The 23480-nt window shown below is 56.4% G+C and overlaps 2 protein-coding genes across 7 annotated transcripts in view; one reads left to right on the forward strand and one right to left on the reverse strand.

The window, feature by feature from the left end:
- SLC7A1 (solute carrier family 7 member 1) overlaps window positions 1–5135 on the forward strand; it is an 87921-nt gene extending 82786 nt beyond the window's left edge. For all 4 annotated transcript variants that reach the window (XM_062194419.1, XM_062194422.1, XM_062194418.1 and 1 more), the window contains one exon: window positions 959–5135. In XM_062194419.1, the coding sequence (XP_062050403.1) occupies window positions 959–1062 (104 nt within the window). In that variant the 3' untranslated portion in view covers window positions 1063–5135. The remainder of the gene's footprint in view (window positions 1–958) is intronic.
- A 2872-nt stretch (window positions 5136–8007) lies between these two features.
- MTUS2 (microtubule associated scaffold protein 2) overlaps window positions 8008–23480 on the reverse strand; it is a 443786-nt gene continuing 428313 nt past the window's right edge. For all 3 annotated transcript variants that reach the window (XM_062195381.1, XM_062195382.1, XM_062195380.1), the window contains 5 exons: window positions 18854–18927; window positions 15437–15535; window positions 14058–14177; window positions 12160–12257; window positions 8008–10556 (listed from right to left, as the gene is read on the reverse strand). In XM_062195381.1, coding sequence (XP_062051365.1) covers window positions 10340–10556; window positions 12160–12257; window positions 14058–14177; window positions 15437–15535; window positions 18854–18927 — 608 coding nt within the window. In that variant the 3' untranslated portion in view covers window positions 8008–10339. The remainder of the gene's footprint in view (window positions 10557–12159; window positions 12258–14057; window positions 14178–15436; window positions 15536–18853; window positions 18928–23480) is intronic.

Here is a 23480-nt window from a genome sequence, read left to right on the forward strand (position 1 = left end):
GTGTCACGGCGACCAGCACAGCCAATATCCCCGGCTGCTCTTGTGCCCCCACCCCCCGCCCTGCAAGGCTGTGTCATTTGTCTTCCTGCTACAGGGCCAGAGGGTTGATGTCAAGTCCCCCGTGTTTCAGATTTCCTAAGAACCCATGTAGTAGTCAGCGTTTTCCTCTGAATCAAAATTGAACTCATGGTAGGCAGTGAGCCCTCCCTCCCATTTACACACTTGTCGTTTTCATAGCCCTTTGTCCAAACTGTAGTGCTCTCCTCAGGCCAGAGCCGGGCATTCATCAGAGCAAGGCCGTGAGTCTGCGGTGGGCAAGGCACTGGGTAGCTTCATCCCAACTGGGGAAGTCTGGGCTGTGGCTCCTCCCAGCCCAGCCAGTGCCTGGTCCTTGTGGGCTGTGGGCCTGGCAGGTGTACTTGTCCCGGGCTGCCCACAGCTCCTCTGCTGACAGTGGGCGTGTGGGAGGTGCTGCTGGGACAGAGGCCGCGGCGGTGGCTCTGGCCTTCTTGGGTGGGTGCAGCCCGGTCTGCAGCCGGCTGACTGTGCCCTCACCTCTGGGCCTCTGGCCCTCGGCAGCGGGGGGTGGTCAGGTTCTTCCTTTCCCTGTGTCTTAAGTGCTAGTGCAGGTGCCGGGGGCGGGCCTTGACCTTTGTGCCCTCATAGCCTTCTTGGTCTCCGTGGTTCATGGGGGGGCATACCGGGTGACTGCTCGGTGGTCTTAGGCCTCCAGGAGGTGACCCAGGGCTAAGTGGGAGGGCCTCAGGACCTGGGAGGGGAGAGATGGGGAGGAGGGGCTGGCTGCCGTGTGCACCCAGGGCACACTGCAGAGTGAGGCCAGCCGGGAGCCCGTGCCTGAGGCAGGATGAGGCGGCTGTTAATTCTCTGGAGGTGGGAAGTCAGGGGCAGGGACCGCGCAACCTGCGCTCACCCTCGTCCCTCTGCTCTCGGCCCGCAGGCTTCGCCATCTACTTCGGCTATGGGCTGTGGCACAGCGAGGAGGCGTCCCTGGCCGCGGGCCAGGCAAGGACTCCTGAGGGCAACTTGGACCAGTGCAAGTGACGCGCAGCCCCGCCCGCTGAGGGCCGCCACGCCCCCTGCCCTCCCCAGCGGGGCCGCGGGACCCATCCACTCCCCAGGCGCCCCCAAGCGGGCAATTACTTGAACTGCAGCCTCGGCCACAGCGGTTGAGGCCGGTCACCTCCAGCAGCTCCTTGGCAGGGGGTGGCCGCCATGTCTCCTCACCCCCGCTCCAAAGCAAGCAAACAGCAATTCTGTCGCCAGCTCCGTCCCGGGCCGCGGCGGCCAGCTTCTCTCCTCAGCTCGGGACCGCGGGCTGCCCTCCCCGGGACCATGCTGGCCTGTGAACTGCACACCCCGCGGCTGGCCACAGGCCCACGGCCCGGCTGCTGTCCCACCCCGGCCCCTGCGAGCCGGGCGCCCTCGGTGGGCGGCCCCTGGGGTTGCAGTCAGGGGTCTGATTTGCAAAGGACGCAGGGCCTCCGGCTGCGGGGAGAATGGGGCCGGGGGCGCCTACGCAGTGCGCACGCCAGACGCTGCCCCAGCCCCGGCGGGGCCTCGCGGCTGCCGGCCTCCATCCCTGCTGGCCATGCATGCTAAGCCTCTGGAACGGGAGACGAGGGGCGCAGCGTTGGCCTCGGGGCGGCGGCGTGTAGAACTCTCCGGGGGGCTGTCCCAGTCACCGAATCTGCTGGGGTGCCTAAGGTTCCCTGAGCAGGAGGCAGCTCAGTGACCTGGTGACCCCAGCCGTGGGCTGCGAGCCCCTGCGTGTGCGCCGCGGGATTCAGTCCTCCTGGCAGCTGCTCGAGTCCCTGCGCCAGGTTTCCTTGGGGCTTGGCTCGGAAAACGACCGGATCGCGACCGCCCGCCTGGCCGGCCACACTCCCGCCCGCTTCAAGTGCTTGAGCCTGCCCGAGGCCCCGCCGGGACTCAGGTGTCCGCGCCCGGCACGCTGTGCCCCTCCCGCTCAGCTCAGGCGGCAGCCCTGGTTCGCATGCTTCTTGGGGAGCGCCGGCGGGGCCTTGCTCCCGTGGAGTGGGTGTCTCCGGCGCCAGCAGGCCCCGGGTGGTCTCTCTGGTGCCCCGGGTAACACCAGAGCTGCTTGCAAAGCTGTTTCCCGCTCCTTCCCCGGCTGTCCTCCCACACGGAAAAGCCTACACGTTGGCTGCACTTGTCTCTCCTCGCCTCCCAGAAGGTTCTCAGCACTCCAAGAATGAGGGCCACAGCCCGAGGGCCTGCTCTCCCAGGGCCCAGCCCATGGCAGTCGCTGCCTGCCTCCCGGAAGCTTCCCTCTGAATGTCCCAGAGGGAGTGGCACGAAGCTCAGAGCTCGGGTTTCCAAAGAAAGATATTTAAATTTATGTAGCTTTGGTGCTGTAAAATATTTTGATAAACATTAACTTATTTTGTTGGGGTTTTGGTTGTCTGTCGTCTTCTTAGGACCTAATACCTGTTTTTTTTTTTTTCTTCTTCTTTTATTTTTCTACATAGGCAAAGAGAACTCGAGGGAAAGAGGGTGTCCAAGGACAGCTGGCGGGGGGAGGGGAAACTTTTTTTTCTTTCTTTCTTTCTGGCTGAGATGTCCACAGAGGACAGCACCTTGCAGAGACCGCGGTCAGCCACGTGTCGCACGCATTGCACTGAGGGAAGGCGCGCTGCGTGGGTCCGCCCTCTTGCTTGTCTGGGACACTGGGGCCGGCCCAGGCGCTGCCCCGTGCCCGCCCAAGCTTGGCTTTTATCCAGAGCCGTTTCTGTACCGTTGTTGGGAGCGCCCTGTACACGGGGACAGGGCCGGAAGCAGTGGTGTCTGGGTGAACCCCCCATTGTAGTTGGCTTTCTCTTAACATCCCAGGTGCCTTCCCCTGCAATGAATACACATACGGGCACAAAAAAAGGACCCATCGTTTCGCGGCTCTGTTTTTATTATTATTATTAAAGATTTATTTTATTTGGAAGAGCTACAGAGAAAGAGGGAGAGAGCAAGCTGGTTCACTCCCCAGAGGGCTGCAAAGGCCTGGGCTGGGCCAGGCCAAATCCAGGAGCTGCTTCTAGATCTCTCACGTGGGTGCAGGGGCTCGGACGCTTGGGCCATCTTCTGCTGCTTGTCCCAGGTGTATGAGCAGGGAGCTGGATGGGAACTGATGCGGCCCGGCTTGGCGTCTCCTAACGTCTCTGTGCCCGTGAGAATCATCCTGGGTTCACAGCCGGCCCAGGATTATCTTGCAGGGGAAACTTCCAATCTGTATCAGCCGCAAGCCCACCCACCCTGGAAAGACCCATGTGCCATGAATAAGGGGCCCTCCTGCCTCGCCACCACCATCTGCGTGCGTCCGTGACCCCTATTCGCTAAGGACCCAGGACCTCGGCCCCAGAGCAGGGGAGTCCTGCAGAGGCAGGGCAGGCCCCACGCCCTCCCCGCTCACGCCTCCGGGAGAGGGACAGAAAGCCTGCCGCGTGGCTCGGATCATCCCCAGCTTTGAGCTTCTGTTTTGTGCGGCAGCAAACCCTTTCCACCAAGCCTCCGCCTTCCATCCAGCGATCGTCCATGCGGTCCCGCATGCTGACTGCTGATGGGGCCGCCCCCGGCACGGCACCAGACGGCACCTGCGACGCGGAGGCCCTCCCGCCCTGTCTGCCGCGCTCCCCGCCTGCACGTCCGGCCTGGCGCTGGGGCAGGCAGCTGGAACTCGGGTCATAAGTGCCATTCTCCCTGCGTCCGCCACCAGCCAGTGTTGGCGGTCCCACCCAAGGCCAGGCAGGTGGAGCTTGGAGGCGGAGCCGGGAGTCCTGCAAGGACGGCTGGATTCCTGGGACAAAGATGGCCACGCCCAGGCCTGGAGGCCCCGCCCCCACCCCTGGTGCCAGGGCGCATCTACACACACGCACCCCCGCGACACCACTAGGACTGCCCCGGGCTGGATGGAGAGCTGTCACCAGGTGCACACTCCCGGGGGCTGCCGAGCTTCGGGAGGAGGGAATTGTTGGGGAGACGGGGTGTGACCTATGTGCGTGGAATTGTCACTGAGTTCATGCCGTGTGTAATTGCTGCACGTCATTCAAACGGCGTCTGTTTGCCGTGGTCATAAGAGCATCACACGTTCCCCCCTCCCTCCCCGCAGCAAGAGCGACATGTGCGTTTTGTCAGACTCCTGTGGACATGTTGTGGGGAATGGGTAGCGACACACTTAACTGATCCGGTAGTGCAAGATGCTACCCTCCGCACATCAGCGAGGTTACGATGCCTAAAGGCTTTTGTAAAGCTAAAAACCAGTGTCAACTGCTTTTCGAGTTCCTCTCTGGAGTCTGCGGCCTTCCTGTGCCTGCTGCTTCTCGGAGGCTTGGTGTGTTGTCTCCAGAGGGCCCTGGCTCCGCCAAAGGGTCTCAGGGCACAGGCCTGGGTCACCCTGTGAGCGGGCAGAGCCCAGAGACCTGGGCCCGGCGGATTTTCTCAGGGTATGAGTGTGTGCAGCAGGGACAGGAAACAGGCCAGGAGGACACATCGGGACTGTTAATTTATTAAGATCTCTGATTTCCTGTTTTTTCCATCACAGACTTTTAAGTTTGGGACTTATTTTCCCTTTGGAGACGTTGTAATATATATTTAAGATAAATTTCCTGCTTAAGTTGTGCCTTGTGGCTTCACTGGGTTTTAGGGGCACAGGGGTCGTGCTGCTGAAGAGGGTGGGTTTATTATCAAACCTGGAGCGCTGTGGTTTCCAGCAAACTGTCTTCTACTGAATGTGGAGCCATTATTAAGAGTTGTGCATTTTATTATGTAAATTGTATGATAATTTTTGCTTGTTTGATGTTCTATTTTTCTACTAGTTTTTCTTAGAGTTTCTTAAATAATTATACTAGATTTCGATTCTGATGCTAACTGCAAACCAGGCTGGTTGCTGCTTGGGCCCCTCTGGGTTTTATTGTGTTGTATTTTATTTTTTAAAGGGCAAGTGCAGGTGTCGCCTCTCACCTTAAAGAAAATGTGAAACTCTTCCATCTCCCATTTCTGCTGACCACACTGTACATCCACAACTTCCCACCGTGCTTTCCATGGTCAAAAGAAAAAAAGGAAAAAAGCGCTATCTTATGCTTCCACAAATTCCAATAAATGCTGTCTCTGCCTTCCGTGTGTATGGTGTGGTTTTGGGAATTCTGGCAATGTGGCTGTGCCCCCATGGAAAGTTCCAGATCCTGTTCTGATGTCTTACAGCTGATGGCCTGGAGTGCCCAGCCTTATTTTCCTGCAGTCACTGGGCAGGGAGGGGGGGGGTATCTTATTCCAAGCACTTGAGCCTCTGTTGGGGAACCCCTCACACCCCCTCCCCCAACACCATCCTCCCTCCACCTCCCTGTCTGTCCTTCTGTCCACCCTGGCTTGGACCTGGGACCCTAGAAAGGCTGCAAACCCCCCTCTCTACTGTCGCCTTAGGCTTGCACTGGCTGCCACGCACGTGTCCGCCTAGCAGAATGAGGTGGACAGGGCAGGTTGTAGCTCTCAGAACCTGACACCGAGCCCCCCTTGAGAGAGGGGGCGTTCCTGGCTCTGGAGGCCAAGGCGGGCAAAGCACCCTTCGTTCCCACACACAGAAGGGGGGATTCTGGGACTATCCCGGAAGACCTGTTTGTTGCCTGCAGGATAAGCTTTAACCCCGTCCAGGGAGCTGGACCGAGCTGTGTCCAAGCTCCTGGCTGGGGGTCTGGGCCTGGGGTCCCTTCTGAGCTCGCGGCCTCATCGGCAAGCCGACCCGAGCGCGCGGGCCGTGGGACAGCTCTATGCGATCACGGTTACACTGCAGGGAAGCGAGAACGGGGGCCCAGCAGCCCCTGCCTTACACTGCTGGCCGGCTTTGCCAAGCAGCCGGGCCCAGGACTCCGCTCCACTTCAGGCGGGTCCTGGGTCCCGCGGTGACACACTGCCATCGAGTGGCCACAGTGCGGCAGCGCAGGCGGCTTGAAAAATTGCTGCCTGGGCTTTGGCGCCCAGGCAGAGCTGTTCCAGCCTGCAGCAACTTGCCCTTCCAGTTTGGCTAGGAAATACTTCGGGCACATTATCCAGCGGCCTGCACAGGGCGTCTGTCTGCGTTAGGGAGAGCCCCAGGGAACTACCTGGGCTTCCAATCCCATCGTCACAGCCGGGCCTTGCTCAGACACCACCAGTCAAGTTTTACCAAATTAAGCCCGTTTGCCCTAGACACTTAAAACACAGCAACAAGGCAAGTTGCAAAATGGCCTTGGGAAAACAACAGGCAGTTAAGTCCACTAAGGAAAGCCACAGCTCCCTCGGGTGCTTTTTGGGACAGCGAGCGTGCAACGGGGCTGGCTGGGGTGCACCTGACCTGGGCACCCAAGGGGAGGGGGAGGGTGCATGTGCTGGAGCGGCAGTGCTGGTGCCGGGAGAAACTTCCAGAAACCATTGAGTGAGGCACACGGGCCCGCAATTCCCTGCTGGGGCCGGGCAGGGCATTAACGGAGCTTGGGGTGCAGAGGCCCCACGGGCCCCCTTTTTGGGTTGAGATGTGTGGCAAAAGGACTGAGAGAAGCAGACAGGCGAGGGAACCTGGAAAAGAAATCCGTGCATGATTTTTCTTGATTCACATTTTTACAAACTTTTTGAAGCCCCTCGATGCACATGACTTTGTAATCTTTGTCCCAATCCCATTTTCTGTGAAACTTCAGCAGTCCTCTCCTATTTCCTCACCCTGATGTAACAGACTCCCCAGGTCCTAACGAGAACGGCTGACCAGCCCTTGGCATTGTGTCTGCAGCACTCACGTGGACTCTGCGGGGGCAGGACGCTCGCCTGCTGAGTGTCATGGATGAGATGACAGGTGTCACTCCTGTCACTCACTGCTTCATGCCCAGACACTGGGGCCGCCACAGCCCCACGCCCTTCAGGCAGCTCCCGGCTCCTCCAGGCCCCCTCCCACGGAGACAACACAGGTCTCCCACGCGGGACAGCAGGCATCTCTCTGGTGGGCCTCCACCTGCTGCACAGTCAGTACGGGAGGGGCAGTTCTCTGGATGTCCCCGCGCATACTGCGTGTGCTGGGGCTATCTCCAGTGTGCTCCTTGTGCGGACGTCTGCTTTGTTTAGTGCACGCAGTGGGTGGAGGGACACTGGGAGGTGGCTATCACACAGCGGGGAGGGCTCTCAAGACATGCCAAAACAGAAGGGCATGCCGAGGAAACCGGCAATCGCCAGGTGGGCACTGCGGAAAAACGGGGAAGCAGGGCTGATTCCTAGGGGATCCTGGGGTGTTCCCCCTGGGGTCCAGGGGGCCTGTGATGTGGGTGCCCTGCGCAGAGTCTGTTCCGTGTTCGCCAGGGCCACGCCCACGCACCCTGCAAGACCACCAAGGGAGGTGGCAGACCCAGGGGACTCCTGTGACCCCACAAGTGCCAGGCACCTGCAGGCCACTCCAGGGCCAGGCGTGCAGCTGCCCAAACTGAAGGTCCGTGGGATGAGGGGAGCGAGCACTTGCAGGTGACAACAGGTGAGAAATTTGTGAAATCTATGCATAGTTTATTACTTTAATAATGTACACTTTTTGTGGGTTTTTTGAAGACACTTCATATGCATGGATTTCAAAAATTTTATGCCCCGATAAATTAATATTTTAATTCTATTTTCCATGAGTTCGTGCAGGACAGCCATCAAGGTCTGACCTTGAAACCCATAGTGAGGGGACTGTGTTCAGCCACTTGTGTCCCTCCAACCCACACCAGCCCACCTGGCCCCGCGGAGTGGAGCCACTGAGCCCCCAAGGCTATGGTTTGCGCTGCTGAAGAATTCGCCGGTCGGAGAGGAGGTCTCCAGGGCTGGTCCCGGTGACAATCAGGTACCCCTGCACACACACACACGAAAGGAACCCAGCCTGCCAACGCCTCCCCCACCCTGCCCTGCCCCCGCCTCCCTGCCTGGACTCTCCAGCCCGAGGGAGGGACAGGTCTCCAGTGACACCAAGTGCATATCACAGAAAGTCCCTCATGTTCATTTTAATAGGCTTTAAACACAGATACGTTAACACAGAAACTGAAGGGAGGAGGAACGCGGTGACCCCATTCGACTAATCCCAGAGAGTGCCAGACCTCCATCCCACTCCCGCCCCAGGCTGACACCCAGGCCACGGTCATGTCTCCCGATTGCTACGAGACGGGGCTTTCCCGCTGCAGCGTCTACGTCTGTGACGGGCCCCTGCCCCCCAGCTGGGAATGGAGACAGAGGCAGAGAGAAGTCCCAGCCCCAATTGTGTGTGTTCGGGGGGAATGTCCAGGACGGGGCACAGCAGCACTAGCTGCTGTCCCATGTGTGTCGGAAACAGAAATGACTCCGATGAAGAGCTAGACGTGATGGGCGTCCATGAAGCAAAAAACAAAGCCAGGGTCATGTGGACATCAGCTCAACCCCAAGGTCACGGCTGTCCAGGGCAAAGGTCGGGTCCACCGGGTGGGTGAGGGATCACTTAGCGCTACCATCGCTACAACTTTGAGCGCACAGCCTAACACACGGCACCACACGCTAACATCACGGGGGAGTCTGTATCGCTGGGTGACTGCGTTTGGCAGGCGGCGGTTACGCAAGACAGCGAAGCTGCAGCCCAGCTGCTGTCGGCAGCCTGCGCCCGCCGAGAGAATAAATAATCATGGCAGGATCTACTCTAACAGGATGCCCAACCCCAACATTACAGCAGCATGCAGAGCCACGGAAGCAAAAAGAAATGTGTCTTCAATGTCTATCTACCGTGAGTGTCCCCAGCACGGGCAAGGCCCCTGCAGGGTTGAGAGAAAACGAGATGCGCCCCCAGGCCAGGAAGCCCGACCCCCGGGCTCATGTCACCAACGCAAGCCACACGCACGCGCTCTGGGCACGCCCCTGCCGTGGCCTCCTGCCTGCCGTTCCCTGGTTCTGAGCCCTCGCAAGACCCCTGCCTGGAACTGCGTGCCTTGGGTGTGCTCAGCCCACGCTCAGGGTGTCTTAGACAAAGGCGCCATCACCCCCACTGACGGTCAAAACTACTTCTGTCACTTGTGCCTTCCACCTGCCACGGGGATGCCTCTTTGTATCCTAACGCTACCGTGTCCCAGACAGATGCCAGGCCGGTGGCCAGGGAGCCCTCACCGGCTGTGCCACTGCGCCCCGGCCCCTGTCTGGGAGAGCTTTCTCGGCCCGAGACAGGACCACCGTGGGGGGGGGGGAGCACTGCTTGGCCACCCACCAGAATGACTTTTCTGGAAGCCTCTGCCGGAACCCCTGAGCCATCTTCATGTGCAGTGACGGAGCCGAGTCGCTGAACCAAACGGAAGAGGGAAGCCTACCTAGGAAATGCAAGTCTGAGGTCGGCTTCCAACGAATTGAGCGCATTTAGCAACAGCCTCGCAGCAAGCCTGGTGCAGACAGAGGCCCCGTCGCTTGCCAGTTTCCCTTCCTAAGGAATGGTGCACTGAGGGTCTCGGTCACCTCCAGGGTCACCCTCACCCTCCCTCTCTCTCTCAAGGATCCCGAAAGTTTACAGCTCGATTCTGAGATGCCACACAGGACGAAATCAGTAGCTGAGTCGCTGTGGTGCGGAACACCTGCAAAGCGGCGGATTCCCCTGGGCTTTCTCAGGGCTGCCCTTAGCCACGCAGGGCAGAGCCGCTCCGAACTAGACCTTGCGAGTGAAGCCCTCACCTGGGACGGACTGACAAGCTGACTCTCACGAAGGCGGTTACCGTTCACAGATGGCTGGTGTTTATGCTAGATAGAGTACCACTTGGTGGTAGGTTCAAAGGCGCTTTTGCTCCGTATGGTTTTTTTTTTTTTTCCTTTTTCTATTTTGGGTAGAAATATTCCTGGGAAACTAGATAGAAATGCATTGTCATTTCCCAATAATTCTTAGGCACGAGTTAGAAAACTGCTGACCATGACTAAAATATGTCAGCACTTGACGTTATAAAAAAATGCAACTGAGAACCGCCGCATGTGTATATCCGTGTATCTAAATACACACACATCTCGGTGCAGTACACAACGATTGCTGAGTGTATATTGAAAATTGAGCTTTTTGTGACTAACCTGAAATTCTGCAGTGGAACTTCCCTCGAGAACTGGAGTTCTCTCTCTTTTGGCGCTAACTATGGTAAAACGCTTGCACATCACACACCTTCCTAAATGCCAACAACACCAGGACAGTCTCACACGGTGGGGGGCAGAGGACGCGGCCTACGAGGCAGGATGCAGCTACTGAGCATGCGCGCTGGGCCGGCTCCGGGCCGGGCCCGGGTCAGTCCGCCCTCGCGGTGGACCGGAAGCCGGAGCTCCCCTAGGCTGCGCGGTGACGTCATCTGGGCGTCGTGCTGAGTCTGGCTGGAGAGGAGGGCCCCGAGGAGGAGCAGCCTCGGTAAACTGGAGACGTGGGGGAGAGTTTAATCGGGCTGGTTGGATCCCCGGTTTGCAGCTTCCAAAGCAGCTCCTCGTTGGTTCGGCTCAGTCTCTTCTTCTCCTGGGTCTCCTTCTCCACGTATTCCTGCAGATTAGCGTTCTCCTCCGACAGTTGTCTGCACGGGGAAAAGGACAAAGGTGGCAGCGCGTGAGCAGGTGCGCAGCCGGACGCAGGAGAGAGCTGGGGCCAGGCCACCCAGGGTGGAACAAACCCAGCTGTGCCCCCGATCTCGGGTCCCCGGAGTCTCTCCGCCAACACCTGCGCAACCTGCAGGCCCTATGCCCGGTCAGGGGAGGCGCTGCTCGGCCAGCGGACAGAGCCCAGCCCGAGGCTGCAGTGGACAGACAGGGAGGTTGAGAGCCAGTGACCTGACAAGGCCGACAGCACGGGAGGCAGTGACAACCCCAGGTGCAGCTAGGATGCCTGCTCTTGGCCTCTGCGCCCCAGCCCCTGTCTCCATGACTCCCGTCTGCTCTGGAGGACAGGGGCCAGGGCTCTGCGTGCTGCCTCCTTGGCGTCTAGCACCGCACCAGCACACAGTAGGTGCTCAATGTTTGCTGATCAAGGATGTGCAATGAAAACTAATCACTGCACTTGGCCTTCGGAGTTTTGGCTTTGCTGCATCCAGACAACACTCAGTACACGTGCATTTTGTAGTGGACAGACAGACCCAGGAAGACCTCCCCTCTGGGCTGAAGTGTGCACTTAACGCTTGTGGCGGCCAGCGCTGTTCCAGGGCATTCTCCCTGCATCTGCAGGGAGGTGGGTGGGACTTCCTGCCTATGCCTGGGGCCGGGGGTTGGAGGGGCAAGGGTCATGGCACCTGCTACCCCAGCACAGGCCTTCCTGTGTGACTGAGGTGGGAACAAAAGGCCAGCACCGGGACTCAGATGCAGATGCACTGGTTCTGTGTGTGTGTGTGTAAGAGGTGTGTATGCACATGAGGTAAGCGTGAAAATGTGAGAGCATGTGGGCAAGAGGAAGAGTTAAGTGTGCCCGTATGAGGACATGGGGGAGTGGGCATAACTGGGTGCATGTGCGTGGGCGTGCAAGGGCCAGGTGAGTGTGTGTGAGCATGCACTGCCTTCGTGGTGTGAGTGTGCACGTGCACAGGGTGACACACCATGGAGCTGTATCCTGTAGAGCAGGCGAAGGTGCCGGCCTGGCTGTCACCGAGACGGCTCAGCCCTCCTGCAATCTCCAGCTGGGCCAAAAAGTCCAAAACTGTTCTCTCCCCAGTCTGAGCCAGAGAAGGGAGAGGCCTCCAACCCCCTTCCCTGGCACGGAGCCGCAGGGACGGGCAGGACCGAGCAGAAACAGTGGGTTTCTGGAAGATGGCAGTGTCGCTCAGCAGGGTTCTCTTTGGCCTGGGAATACCCAGCTGGTGTCTCTCTCCTAATCTCTTCCAAATAGAATTCCCTGCACCTCCCAGTGCTGTTGGAGGCCGTGCCACCTGCTTTGCCGATTCCACTCGTTTGTCCCCAGGTGGAGCCCCCTGGCGGAGCCCCCTGGTGGTGCCCCCGATGGAACCCCCTGGTGGAGCCCCCTGGTGGTGCCCGGGTGTGGGCTTGCTTTCTCCTGGCCATAGTGGCATCGCCGAGAGACTGCGTGGGGACGTCTCACAGCTCACAGTGAGGCCACCCGACACTCAGACAGCGAAACCGCTCTGGAGGTGGCACCCACGACGCTCGGGCAGCCCAGGGGCCAGGCGCGCCCACCTGGTGACAGCCGTGTTCTGGTCGATCCTTGCTTTGAGGTCTTCATTCTGCTGCTGCAGCACCTGGATCTTCTCCTCCAGGATGATGTTTTTCTCCGCCTGGAACGGACACAGGGTTAAGAGGGTCCCCAGGGTCCCCGCAAGGCCATTAGGTGGGCAGCAAGTCGGGGCCCGTGGCCTCTGTTTGCTAGTTGTGTTTGCGATGCATTCGTGGCTCCCAAAACCAGGTAAGAGGGATGTGCCCAGCATTTTCGTCTTTAAACAAAACAAAATAGAAGATGCCAGAGTGTGCTGTGTGCAGTGTAGACGTGTTCGTGTTATATACACTGCATGTGCGTGTGTATTGTCTTCCTTTGTCAAACAGAGTGTCTCTGACAATGAGTGTCCCGGGTGCTGGCCATTGTCAGCAAAGAGCCACCAACACCACCAGGGCCGAGTCTGACTCGTGGGTCCCCACGCCTCAACTGTGCTGCCTCCGTGCCCCTAGCTGCAGGTGTATGTGCTGTAGTATTCACGCTCAGATGAATTAATCGGGGGACAGAAATATAAATGATGTGGATGCACTGCTTCCCTTCGAGGCTGTAAGAAGCCACTTCGCATGTTATCAGAAAATCCCTCCTTCCTCGCCTACCGCTCATGCTCTTCTCTGCCACTGTGTCCCCGAGGGCCCGGAGCTGGCTCAAGTGCAGTTCTACTCCAAGATGACTTAGAAACAAATACTTTTGGTAAAGATTTATTTATTTGAAAGGCAGAGGGCCAGAGAGAGAGAGAGAGAGAGAGAATGAATCTATCCATCTTCCACGTGCTGGTTCACTCCCCCCAATATCTGCAACAGTCAGGGCTGGGCCAGAGGAAGCCAGGAGCCCAGGACTCCATCCGCGTCTCCCACAGGGGTGGCAGGAATTCAAGCAGTAGGGTCGTCATTCACTGCCTTCCTAGAAGCATGAGCAAGGAGCGGCTTTGGAAGCGGAGCAGCTGGGACTCGAACAGGCGCTCTGGGATGCAGGCGTCCCAGGGGCGGTTTACCTCATGGCACGACAATGCTTGCCCCATACATTATCTCTTGAGTGTGCAGCGTCTGGCCTAGTGGTGGAGACACAGGTTCAGACGCCCAAGTCTCGCGTCAGGGTAGTGGGTTCAGTGCCCAGCTCTGGCTCCTGGCTGCAGCTTCCCGCTAATGAGGACCCTGGGAGGCAGCAGTCATGGCTCCAGTCACTGAGCCACCCCGGAGACCTGGATTGAGTCCCTGGTTCCTGGCCCCAGCCCCCGTCCAGCCCCAGGTGTTGCAGGCATTGCGTGAGTTAACCAGCAAATGGGCTTTCTCTCTCAAATAAAAAAAAGCAAACAAAAATAGCCTGAAAAGACTGTGACACATTCACTGTTCATATATTTAATCTCACTTCCAGGAAGTGAGACGTGGACAAACAGGTTCTCTTTTGCCCTGCAAGGGTTGCTTGGATGAAAAATAACTCCTGCCTGGGGAAGGCTTGGAGCATGGCCTCCAACAGTCCAATAATCTGGAGGCTGTGAGTGACCGGGTGCAGCTGGCCAGCCTGGAGGGGGAGGGGGATGGCTGGTTGCTCTCAGAGGGTAGTGTGGTGAGGGCAGGATGGGCAGGCTCTGTGTCTGATCACTCCATCAGGCCTGGCCATCCCGGGAGGGTCTGAAAGGTGCCAGGGGGCCCATGTTACCCAGGGTGCTGGGGGCAGACACTTACACCCCGGTCTGCCTCTAATAACAGCCAGAGGTGTCTGCCCCAGGGACAGGGCCCCGTGGCCCCCACCCCCCAGAGGTGTCTGCCCCAGGGACAGGGCCCCGTGGCCCCCACCCCCCAGAGGTGTCTGCCCCAGGGACAGGGCCCCGTGGCCCCCACTCCCCTGGGCACACAGACCAGCTCACCAGCTTTTCCAGCTCAAGGATCTTCTTCTCCTGCTGGTGGATCTGCTGATTCTTCATCTCTAACACCTGCTTCAGGCTCTGCATGTCCTCTTCCAAGTGCTGATACGGGGCCAGGGCGATCTACAGGGGCAGGTGGAGCAACGAGCTGCATGCCGGGTCCTGGCACAACCCAGTGCTAACCCACACCACGCGTCTGCAGGTCTGGGGAGGGCCCAGTGCCGCCACCGACCAATAAGGGGTCACGCCCAGTGGTCATTGTTGGCTCTCCCATTGGAAGCGGATGATCCTGGCTGACGAATGAGCTGTTTCCTCCCTGTCCCAGGAACAAAGTGCTGGTGCACCCACCATGGGACGGGCATCACTCAGCTACTAAGATCCTACCCATCTGCAGGAGGACAGGATGCCTTTGCTTAGTAATGCTGCCGCCGCACTTCACGTCCAGGCAGAAGCTCACACTTTGAATCTGGGTAAATCTGGCCATCACTAGCAAGCTTCCCAATGGGCAGCTGCAACACCAAGGAGGGGAAGGGAGGGAGAGAGGGAGAGAGGGAGAGAGGGAGAGAGGGAGAGAGGGAGAGAGGGAGAGCCACCTGCGTGGGAGACTTGGCTTGAGTTCCCAGCTCTCAGCTTTGGCCACTGCGGGCATTTGGGGAATGAACTAGTTGGCCAGGAGCTCTGCCTGCTTCTCTCCCTCTTACATAAATAAAAAATCAAGAAGATGCAAGAGTAACATCCACCCAGACTGCCTGATTCACCAGGGAGCGAGTGATCTTGCAGGACCCACCCCCCGCCCCATGCCAGTAGAAAGACCGTGCCCCATGCATAGGACATGAGCAAGGTAGTTCAGAAAGCAGAAGAGTCATTTTAGAGAAAGACTTGGTGCAGCAGGGGTGCCAGATGTAGCAAATACAAGCACGGGACTGCTCATTATCTGTGAATTTCAGATAAGAAACTTTAGTATAAGTATCGCCCGGGATATACTTATCCTCGAAAACTCACTTATCTGTATTTCAAGTTGACCTGGGGGTCATGTGTTTTTACCCAGCAACCTTGCACTCGGGGAAGGACTTTTTGTCAGCTTTAATGGAAGAAACCCTTCCAACCACAAATCACGCTGAAGCCGGTGCCGCTGCTGCCCTGAGCAGCTTCAAGGGAAGCTGGGAGGGAGTGGGATGGAGGCAGCTGTGGCAATGGAGAACCTTCCATACTCTGCTTAGGCCAGGAGCTCAGGGGTCTGGGGTAGCGGGAGAAGCCACAGCTTTGGTGTGTCCTGGGCACAAGTGGTGACAGCAGTTGTGTGGGGAGGGCGTGGCCAGCTATCTAGGGCTGAGGAGGCCCTGGCCACGGTGAGGCTGGGAGGCTGGGGGAACCTGGAATACCTCCAGCTGCTGCTCCGTGTTCTTCCTCAGAGCCTCCTCGAAGCGCCGGGCGCGGTCTCGCAGGGACTGGCTCTGGAAGGTCAGCGTGTCCACCTGGTCCTGCAAGGAATGCCATGAGGTGCCCAGTGGGGGCCTCTGTGCACACCCAGCCCTGCCTGGGCAGCTGGGGTGTCAGGGCCAGCCACCTCGCCCTGGGGCTCTTCAGAGAGAGGGTCTCCCACAGGTCGTGGGGGGTCCCCATCTGCGTGATGGGGAGAGATGCCCCCTAACGCCCCCAGGCTGGCCCCTCCTTGGTGTGGTGTCCAGAACAGACATAGACGTGCTGATGGGTGGATTCTTACACCCAGCTGAGCGGTGCAGACAATCAGGATGGAGCTGCCCAGCCCAGGAGCATCAGCCCGGGCTACTCAGGGGCGAGGAGAACCAGCTCTCAGCGAGGAATCTTCTCCCCGTCCGGCTCCTTTCTCTGCCTGGGGACCCCTCCCCAGTTAGGAGCCAGTGATCAAATCCTGCCTCCCTCGTGTCCCAGGGAGCTGGGATTGATCCTGGGGTCCCCTCCCCTCCCTGGGCGCAGGCCCCCTGCTGGCTCTTTCCCAGCCCAGCACTGCGCGATGCTCTGCTGGCCCCAAGCTGCATCCGGGCTCTTCTTTCCAATGAACAGGCAAAACCTGACCCCAGTGACCCTCACGGGACCCCCTAGCCCTTGGGTGCCATGCACACCCTTCTGTTTAGCCCCTGAGGTGGTCTCCCCTCTCCAGTCCTGGTTCCCACACCCCAGCACTTCCAGTTGGCTCTGCCTCCCTCTGCCAGCTCCCTCTCAATCCTGGCTCACTTGGGGCCCACATTGGTCTCTCTAGCTTCAGGGCTGGTGACATCCCCAATAGGAACCAAGCCATGGTCCCATCCTCCCTGTCAGACCCTCTGCCTGCTGGTGCCAGCAACAGGGCAGCCCCATACATGAGGTTAAAGGGCTGAAGGTGCACCTGCCCAGACCCCAGACCCTGAGCCCCATCCCCAGCTCCCAGGGCAGACAGAGCTGTGCTGAGCCCTCCCCTCAACCCCAGCCAGGACTCGCATCACCTGGCAGGCAAAGGATGCTCCACAGTGACTTCCCCTGACGCCCAGGGAAAGCGTCACTCCCACATGCCTCATGCACGCCACAAGCCCCCGGCTTCTCCACCCACCACCACCATCTCTGTCACACACAGGGGCTGGGCGACCCCAGGAACTGCTCGCCTCATCCCACGGGAGAGCAGGAGAGGGCGCTGTGACTTCTGGGACTCCACACAGCAGCACTGGAGTTATGAAGCCTGGCTGCACCGCTTTCTGGCAGAGAACTCTGCAAACCCCTCAGGGCCGGCTCCTTCTCCCCCGCTCCTCCTCCACCTTCTAACTACTTCCATTTCAGTTTTAAGAAATAAAAGTCCCCACAGTGCCATTAAATACAACAGCGTTGGCGCGTGGAAATCGTGGTCCCGGTGAGGCTACAGCCACATTCCGAACGTGGTCATGCACTCCACCGTGTCCTGTGTGGCTCCTACGCCTGACCTCATCAGTGCTGTCTGGGGAAGGCTTTGTCTCTTCCCCTGCATTAAAAAGCAGACCAGGAAGTCTCAGCAGGCCTCTGCCGCCCACGATGGATCCACGGCACCAAACAGTCTTCTTGCTTCGTTCACTGTTACTCCAAACAGAGTCGCTCAGAGCAGAGTCACAGGGCACAGGACAGTGCTGTGGCCATCAGAAGAGGCTCGTTTTCTACTTGTCAGGCTAAGAGGCACAGATTCAGCTGGCAGCGTCGGCCAGCGGGGGCCACTCAGCAGTCCATGAGTGGCACGATGATGGTGAGGATGAGGATGGTGACAGTACAAACAAACAAAAAAAACCCAGAGGCTCTATTAATTAGCAACAGCTGTTCGTTCATGATTCCCCTTAATCTGCTCACCCTTTGAGCTATCCCCATTTAAAGATGAGCAAACTGAGGCTTACAGGGGTTACCTACCTGCCTAAGATCTCCAACAGGAGGCACTACAGGGATTTAAAGTCAACGGTTCAATCTCTAAGGTTTGATCTCTATGCACCACATGGGTTCCCCCAGCTGCCAGGGGCCTGGGGAAGCTGGCTTGTGCAGATCCACCGTCCTTGCACCAAATCAACTTCAGCGCAGGTGGATTCTGCTGCAGGCAGAGCTCACGGCAACGTGGGGGGCTCAGGCAGAGTGCAGCCTCAGGCAAGGAACGAGACTCTGGCTTCTTTTGGTTTGGGCTTGGGTGGAGTTTCTGTTACATCGCTGTGGGGCTATCACGTTCCTGGGTCAGGGGCTGGGCGGTGTTTGGTGCCAGATGAGGGTAGCTTGGGGTTGATCTGCAGAGAGTGGTACTGGGACATTGCAGGCCTGGCCATGCGTGGATGGCGTGGTGGTGGGCTGGGGCCGCAGGTGGCCTATTTTCAAACATGCAGCAGGTGCGCTTGGTAGCTGAAGCACCAGGTATCCCTCCAGCCTGGGGTCCTTTCCTGGACAGGGCAGGCTCTGTGAAATGCTCAATGCCAGGGGACAGTGCGCCACAAAAGAAGTAAAATTCCTGCCTGTTCTCGTAGTGACAAGAGGTTTCCAAAAAAGGCCAAGGAAAAGTCACATAATGAAAAAACAATGCATGGATCTCAGATGTGGTTCACAGCAAAATAAACCTACCTTTTACTTCCATTTTCCTTGAACTTTCTGAAATTCCCTCATATGGGAATCATCGTTCACAGTTTCCAGTGGTGAGCATCCCCAGTATTTAAAAAAAAACTCTCACTGTGACCAGAACTTCTGCTCTCTGAAACAGAGGCGGGGCCGCCGACCTGGCCTGCCTTCCCAGGCTCCTCCGTCCTGGGGCCTGGGCCGTGCTCTGCACACAAGGCAGGGGCCTGGGAGGGCCCGGGGGAGGCGCTGCCCCTCCCTTCAGAGGCCAGCAGGGAGGCAGGCCCTCCTCCACCGCCCGAGACCACCGTTTTCTTCAGGTGCCCCTGAAGCACAGAATGTTTTCTCATCCCACCCCCCATGCAGGTGACCAAAGTCCGTTCTGCAACTCCCAGAGTCTGTTCTGGGACCTCTGCCCTCAGCCCCACCTAGAATGTTCTCTGCTCCACATCCTTCCCTTTCTTCAAACACGGCTCGGTCTCTCCGACCTCTGCAGGTGCACAGCGGCCCTCTGAACCTCTGCCCTGCTCAGCGCTGTATCATTCATCTGGGGCAGGATGAGTCACCTGGTGTCACCGTGTCTGGGTCGCAGACAGCAGGCTGCTCCCGGGTGGGGAGGAGTTCTCACCTCTGCCTCCCAGGCTTGTCCAGATCAGCACCCAGAGCAAAACGGCTGCGCAGGGGGCCGGGGATCTGCCATCACCCGGGCTCAGGGGAGAAGATGGGGGAACGCTAACCTGCAATGAGAGCCGCAGCTTTTCAAAATTTTCCTCCAACTCCTTCTTCTCCAGCTCGTGGGCAGACATCAGCTCTGGAGAGAAGACACCAAACGCTCAGTCACTCTTTTCTGGGCAGGATAAAGCCGGACTCTGTCGGCGGACTGAGACCTCAGGCGAAGGACTGGTTCCTGAATCGAGAAATTCAAGCCTACAGAAACTCTACCAGCTGGAAATCGGAAGTGGTGGCCAGCTCGTTACACAGGAGACAGAAAAATGGAGCAGAGGAGAGGGAGAGAGAAGGAGAGAGAGAGAGAGGAGGCAGGGAAACAGAGCACACAGACACACACACACCACACACACTGCAGACACACACACACACCAGAGACACACACATATACCACACAATCCACAGACAGCACACACCATACACAGATACTGCAGATATACACACACACTACAGACACACATATACCACACAACTCACAGATACAAACACCACATACAGATACAAAACACACAGACACACAGACACACATATACCACACAACCCACAGATACTCACACCACACAGACACAACACACGAAGATACATACTACACACACACACTACAAATCACATACACAGACACCACACACATCACAAACCACACACAGAATACACACACCACAGATACACACATCATATACCGACACATCCACACCACACACAGACACCACACACACAAAACACAAAAGACACACACCACACACACATAATGTATACACACAGATACGGCACACACACCACACACAGACATACATACAACACACACCACAGACACATCCATACACCAGATACATACAGACCATCCACATATCACACAGATATGCACACCACAGACACACCACAGATATACACATCACACACACTGCACATAGACTGCACACACCACACAAAACACACATACACACACTTTGTTTATGCACAGTGCACACACATGCCACACACACATACCATACACATCACACACACCCCACATATCATACACATCACAGGCACACTACACATACCACACAACACACTTACCTCTCATGATCTACATACCACATACACAAACCCTACACACACACACACACACACACACACCCCAATCCCTGCTGTTTCACCATCATGGCCAACTCAGAGCCTTCGCTCGGGCACCCACAGATTCTCTGCCCTTTTCCTAACATAAACTGCCTGTGCAGTGAGGGTTCAGTTCCCACATCCCTCCCTTCACCCCAGGTTCACTCTCTCGTGCCCTATGACCACCACCACCACCACCACCACGCCCAGCAGCCCGTTGGCTCGGGCTTCGGAAGCAGCTTCCACGTTCAGCGGAGTGGCTGGAGCACTGAGGCTGCCAGGCCAGTGCTGTGGTTTCAACGACACCCTGGTGGCCTCAGCCGCACTCTGAGAACCCACAGACCCAAGGTCTGCTTGGGCTAGGCGTGGGCGGGGGCGGGGGTCAGAGGGCGGGACAGGGGCAGCCGGTGCTCACTGCGCAGGTGCTGTGCTGCCGACCGCGTGCACGTGAAGCAGGAAGAAGTGCGGTGGCAGTTACTAAGCAAACGCATCCTGTTCCCCTGCAGATGGGTAGGATCTTAGTAGCTGAGTGATGCCTGTCCCATGGTGGGTGCACCAGCACTTTGTTCCCGGGACAGGGAGGAAACGGCTCATTCGTCAGCCAGGATCATCTGCTTCCCATGGGAGAACCAACAATTACCACCTGGGCTGGCGTGAGCTGCAATTAGAAGCTTCCTGGTTTGCACTGATTCAAATCTTTTTTTTTTAAAGATCTTATTTTATTTATTTGAGAGGTAGAATTACAGTGAGAGGGAGAGACAGAGAGAAAGGTCTTCCTTCCGTTGGTTCACTCCCCAGATGGCCGCAATGGCAGGAGCTGTGCCAATCCGAAGCCAGGAGCCAGGTGCTTCTTCCTGGGCTCCCACATAGATGCAGGGGTCCAAGGACCTGGGCCATCTTCCACCACTTTCCCAGGCCATTGCAGAGAGCTGTATTGGAAGAGGAGCAGCCGGGACTAGAACCAGCGTGCATATGGGATGCCAGCGCCGCAGGCGGAGGATTAACCCACTGTGCCATGGCACTGGGCCCAGATTCAAATCTTCTAACTAGTGATGGGAAGGGTCGCTAGGAAACCCAGTTGTTAGAGCTGAAATTTACATTTAGAGAAAAAAAAAAGTTCATGCTGGTTTTGTTGATGGACAACCATGTAGCCTTCTGGTCTACCTGCCTCTGGCTAATGAAGTTTTAATAGTCATATCATCCTGATCAAAATAATGCTTTTTTCCCCTGCTAATATTCCATGGACCTACCTATATTGTCTTGACCTTATACATAATTTAGAAGCACTGGATGTGGTGTGTGAGACTGCAATAGTCAGAAACATCTACAGGGTCTATTTGTTTAAAAATTCAGGAACAAAAAGCAACAGCCAGCTCATTGAGCTGTTTCCACTCACTTTCCCTTGCCTGAGACCAGTTTCCCACAGTGCAATGAGGGTCTCTCGGTGCTTGCTCATGACCCCAGTGCCCCAAGGGAAGAGGAGAGGCAGTATCTTTTCCCACATTTATATAGACTGTTGCTAATGTCTGTGTCCCCTAAGGTAATCCTGTGTCTCAAGGTCATGGCACCCTGGCTCATGCTCAATACTGTGCTTCCATCTCTGTCTCTCAAATACATAACTAGAAATAAAAGCTGCCTGGGGGTCGGGCATGTGGCCTGGTGGTGAGGATCCTGCTGCCCGGGGGTTGGGCACGTGGCCTTGTGGTGAGGATCCTGCCCAAGCTGCCTGCACCCCACTTCAGAGTGTACGGGTTTCATCCTCCCCTCCACTGCTGACTCTAACCTCCTTGTGATGCAGCCTCTGGGAGGCAGCAGTGATGACCCGAGCGTTTGGGTTCCTGTCACTCATGTGGGAGATCTCCATGGTATTCCTGGCTCCCAGCAGTAGCCTGGCCTATCCCAGGCCATTGTGAGCATTGCTGGATATCTCTCAAATAAATAAATAAATACATAAGATCATGGTTCTCACCTTTTGTTGCATGTTAGAATCATCTAGTGGGGAAAAAGGGACACTAATCCACTGTTGGTGGGAATGCAAACTGGTAAAGCCACTATGGAAGACAGTTTGGAGAGTCCTCAGAAACCTGAATGTAGCACTACCACAGGACCCAGCCATCCCACTCCTTGGAATTTACCCAAATGGAATTAAAGGGGAGAAAAAAAGAGCCATTTGTACCTCAATATTTGTTACAGCTCAATTCACAATAGCTAAGTCATGGAATCAACCTAAATGTCCATCAATGGATGACTGGATAAAGAAGCTATGGGATATGTGCTCTATGGAACACTATACAGCAGTAAAAAACAGTGAAATCCGGGCATTTACAACAAAATGGAGGACGCTGGAAAACATCATGCTGAGTGAAATAAGCCAGTCCAAAAGGGACAAATATCATATGTTCTCCCTGATCGATGGCAACTAAACGAGCATCTAAAATGATACCCATTGAAGTGAAATGGACACTATGAGAGACAATGACATGATCAGCCCTTGTCTTGACTGTTGAGGAACAACTTAATATTTTATTCCTTTTAGTATTTTTGTTGTTGTTGTTGTTGTTGCTCTGTTTGTTCTACATAAGACCACTGGTTGAACTCTGTAATCAATGCACAATCATTCTTAAGCGTTTAAAATTAATGGAAAAGTGATCTCTGTTAAACATAGGAGTGGGAATAAGAGAGGGAGGAGATATATAGGTCGGCACATGCTCACTTGGACTTACCTCCAATGGTGGCACTAGAAATGTGCCAGGGGATTTCAACTCAATCTTACCAAGGAGGCAGGTACCAATGCCAGCGCACTTGGTAAAGTGATAAGTATAAATACACAACCGACCAAAAAGATAGGGTATGTGTTGAAGAGATTTCACAAATAAGACCAGTGTAAGCAAATAATGAAGGATAGAATTAAAAGGGAGAGAATGATCCTGCGGGGGAAGCAGGACACACAGCAGACTCATAGAATGGCAAATGCCCAAAACTGCACTCCTGCCTCAGAATCAACCCTTGGGACATTCGGATCTGGCTAAAAGGTCCATGAGAGTCTCACAGGCATGGGAAGCCATGACACGGTGGCAAAAAACAATCTAAATGAAAGATCCTGGTGAACAAGACCCCAGCAGAAGGAACAGGCCATCAAGAAGAGAGGCGCCTTTCTCCGAAGGGAGGAAGGAACCTCCACTGTGATACGGCCTTGACTAAACAAGTTCAGAGTTGGTGAACTCAAGGGACTTCCATAGCCTAGACAGCTCATAGCAAGAGTCTTGGGTGATTGCTGACATCATAAATAAGAGTGCCAATTGTTAAATCAACAACGGGAGTCACTGGGTACATGCTCCCCACGTAGGATCTCTGTCCTTAATGTGTTTTACTATGAAACTTAAAAACAACACTACTAGTCGAACAATACCCTATACCTTGTGCGGTTGTGTGAGTGCAGCCTGTTGAAATCCTTGCTTAGTATATACTAAGTTGATCTTCAGTATATGAAGGTAATTGAAAATGAAACTTGATGAAGGATGGGATGGGAGAGGGAGTGGGAGA

Source organism: Lepus europaeus, chromosome 6, assembly GCF_033115175.1.
Source record: "Lepus europaeus isolate LE1 chromosome 6, mLepTim1.pri, whole genome shotgun sequence".
In the NCBI taxonomy this organism is placed as follows: Eukaryota; Metazoa; Chordata; class Mammalia; order Lagomorpha; family Leporidae; genus Lepus; species Lepus europaeus.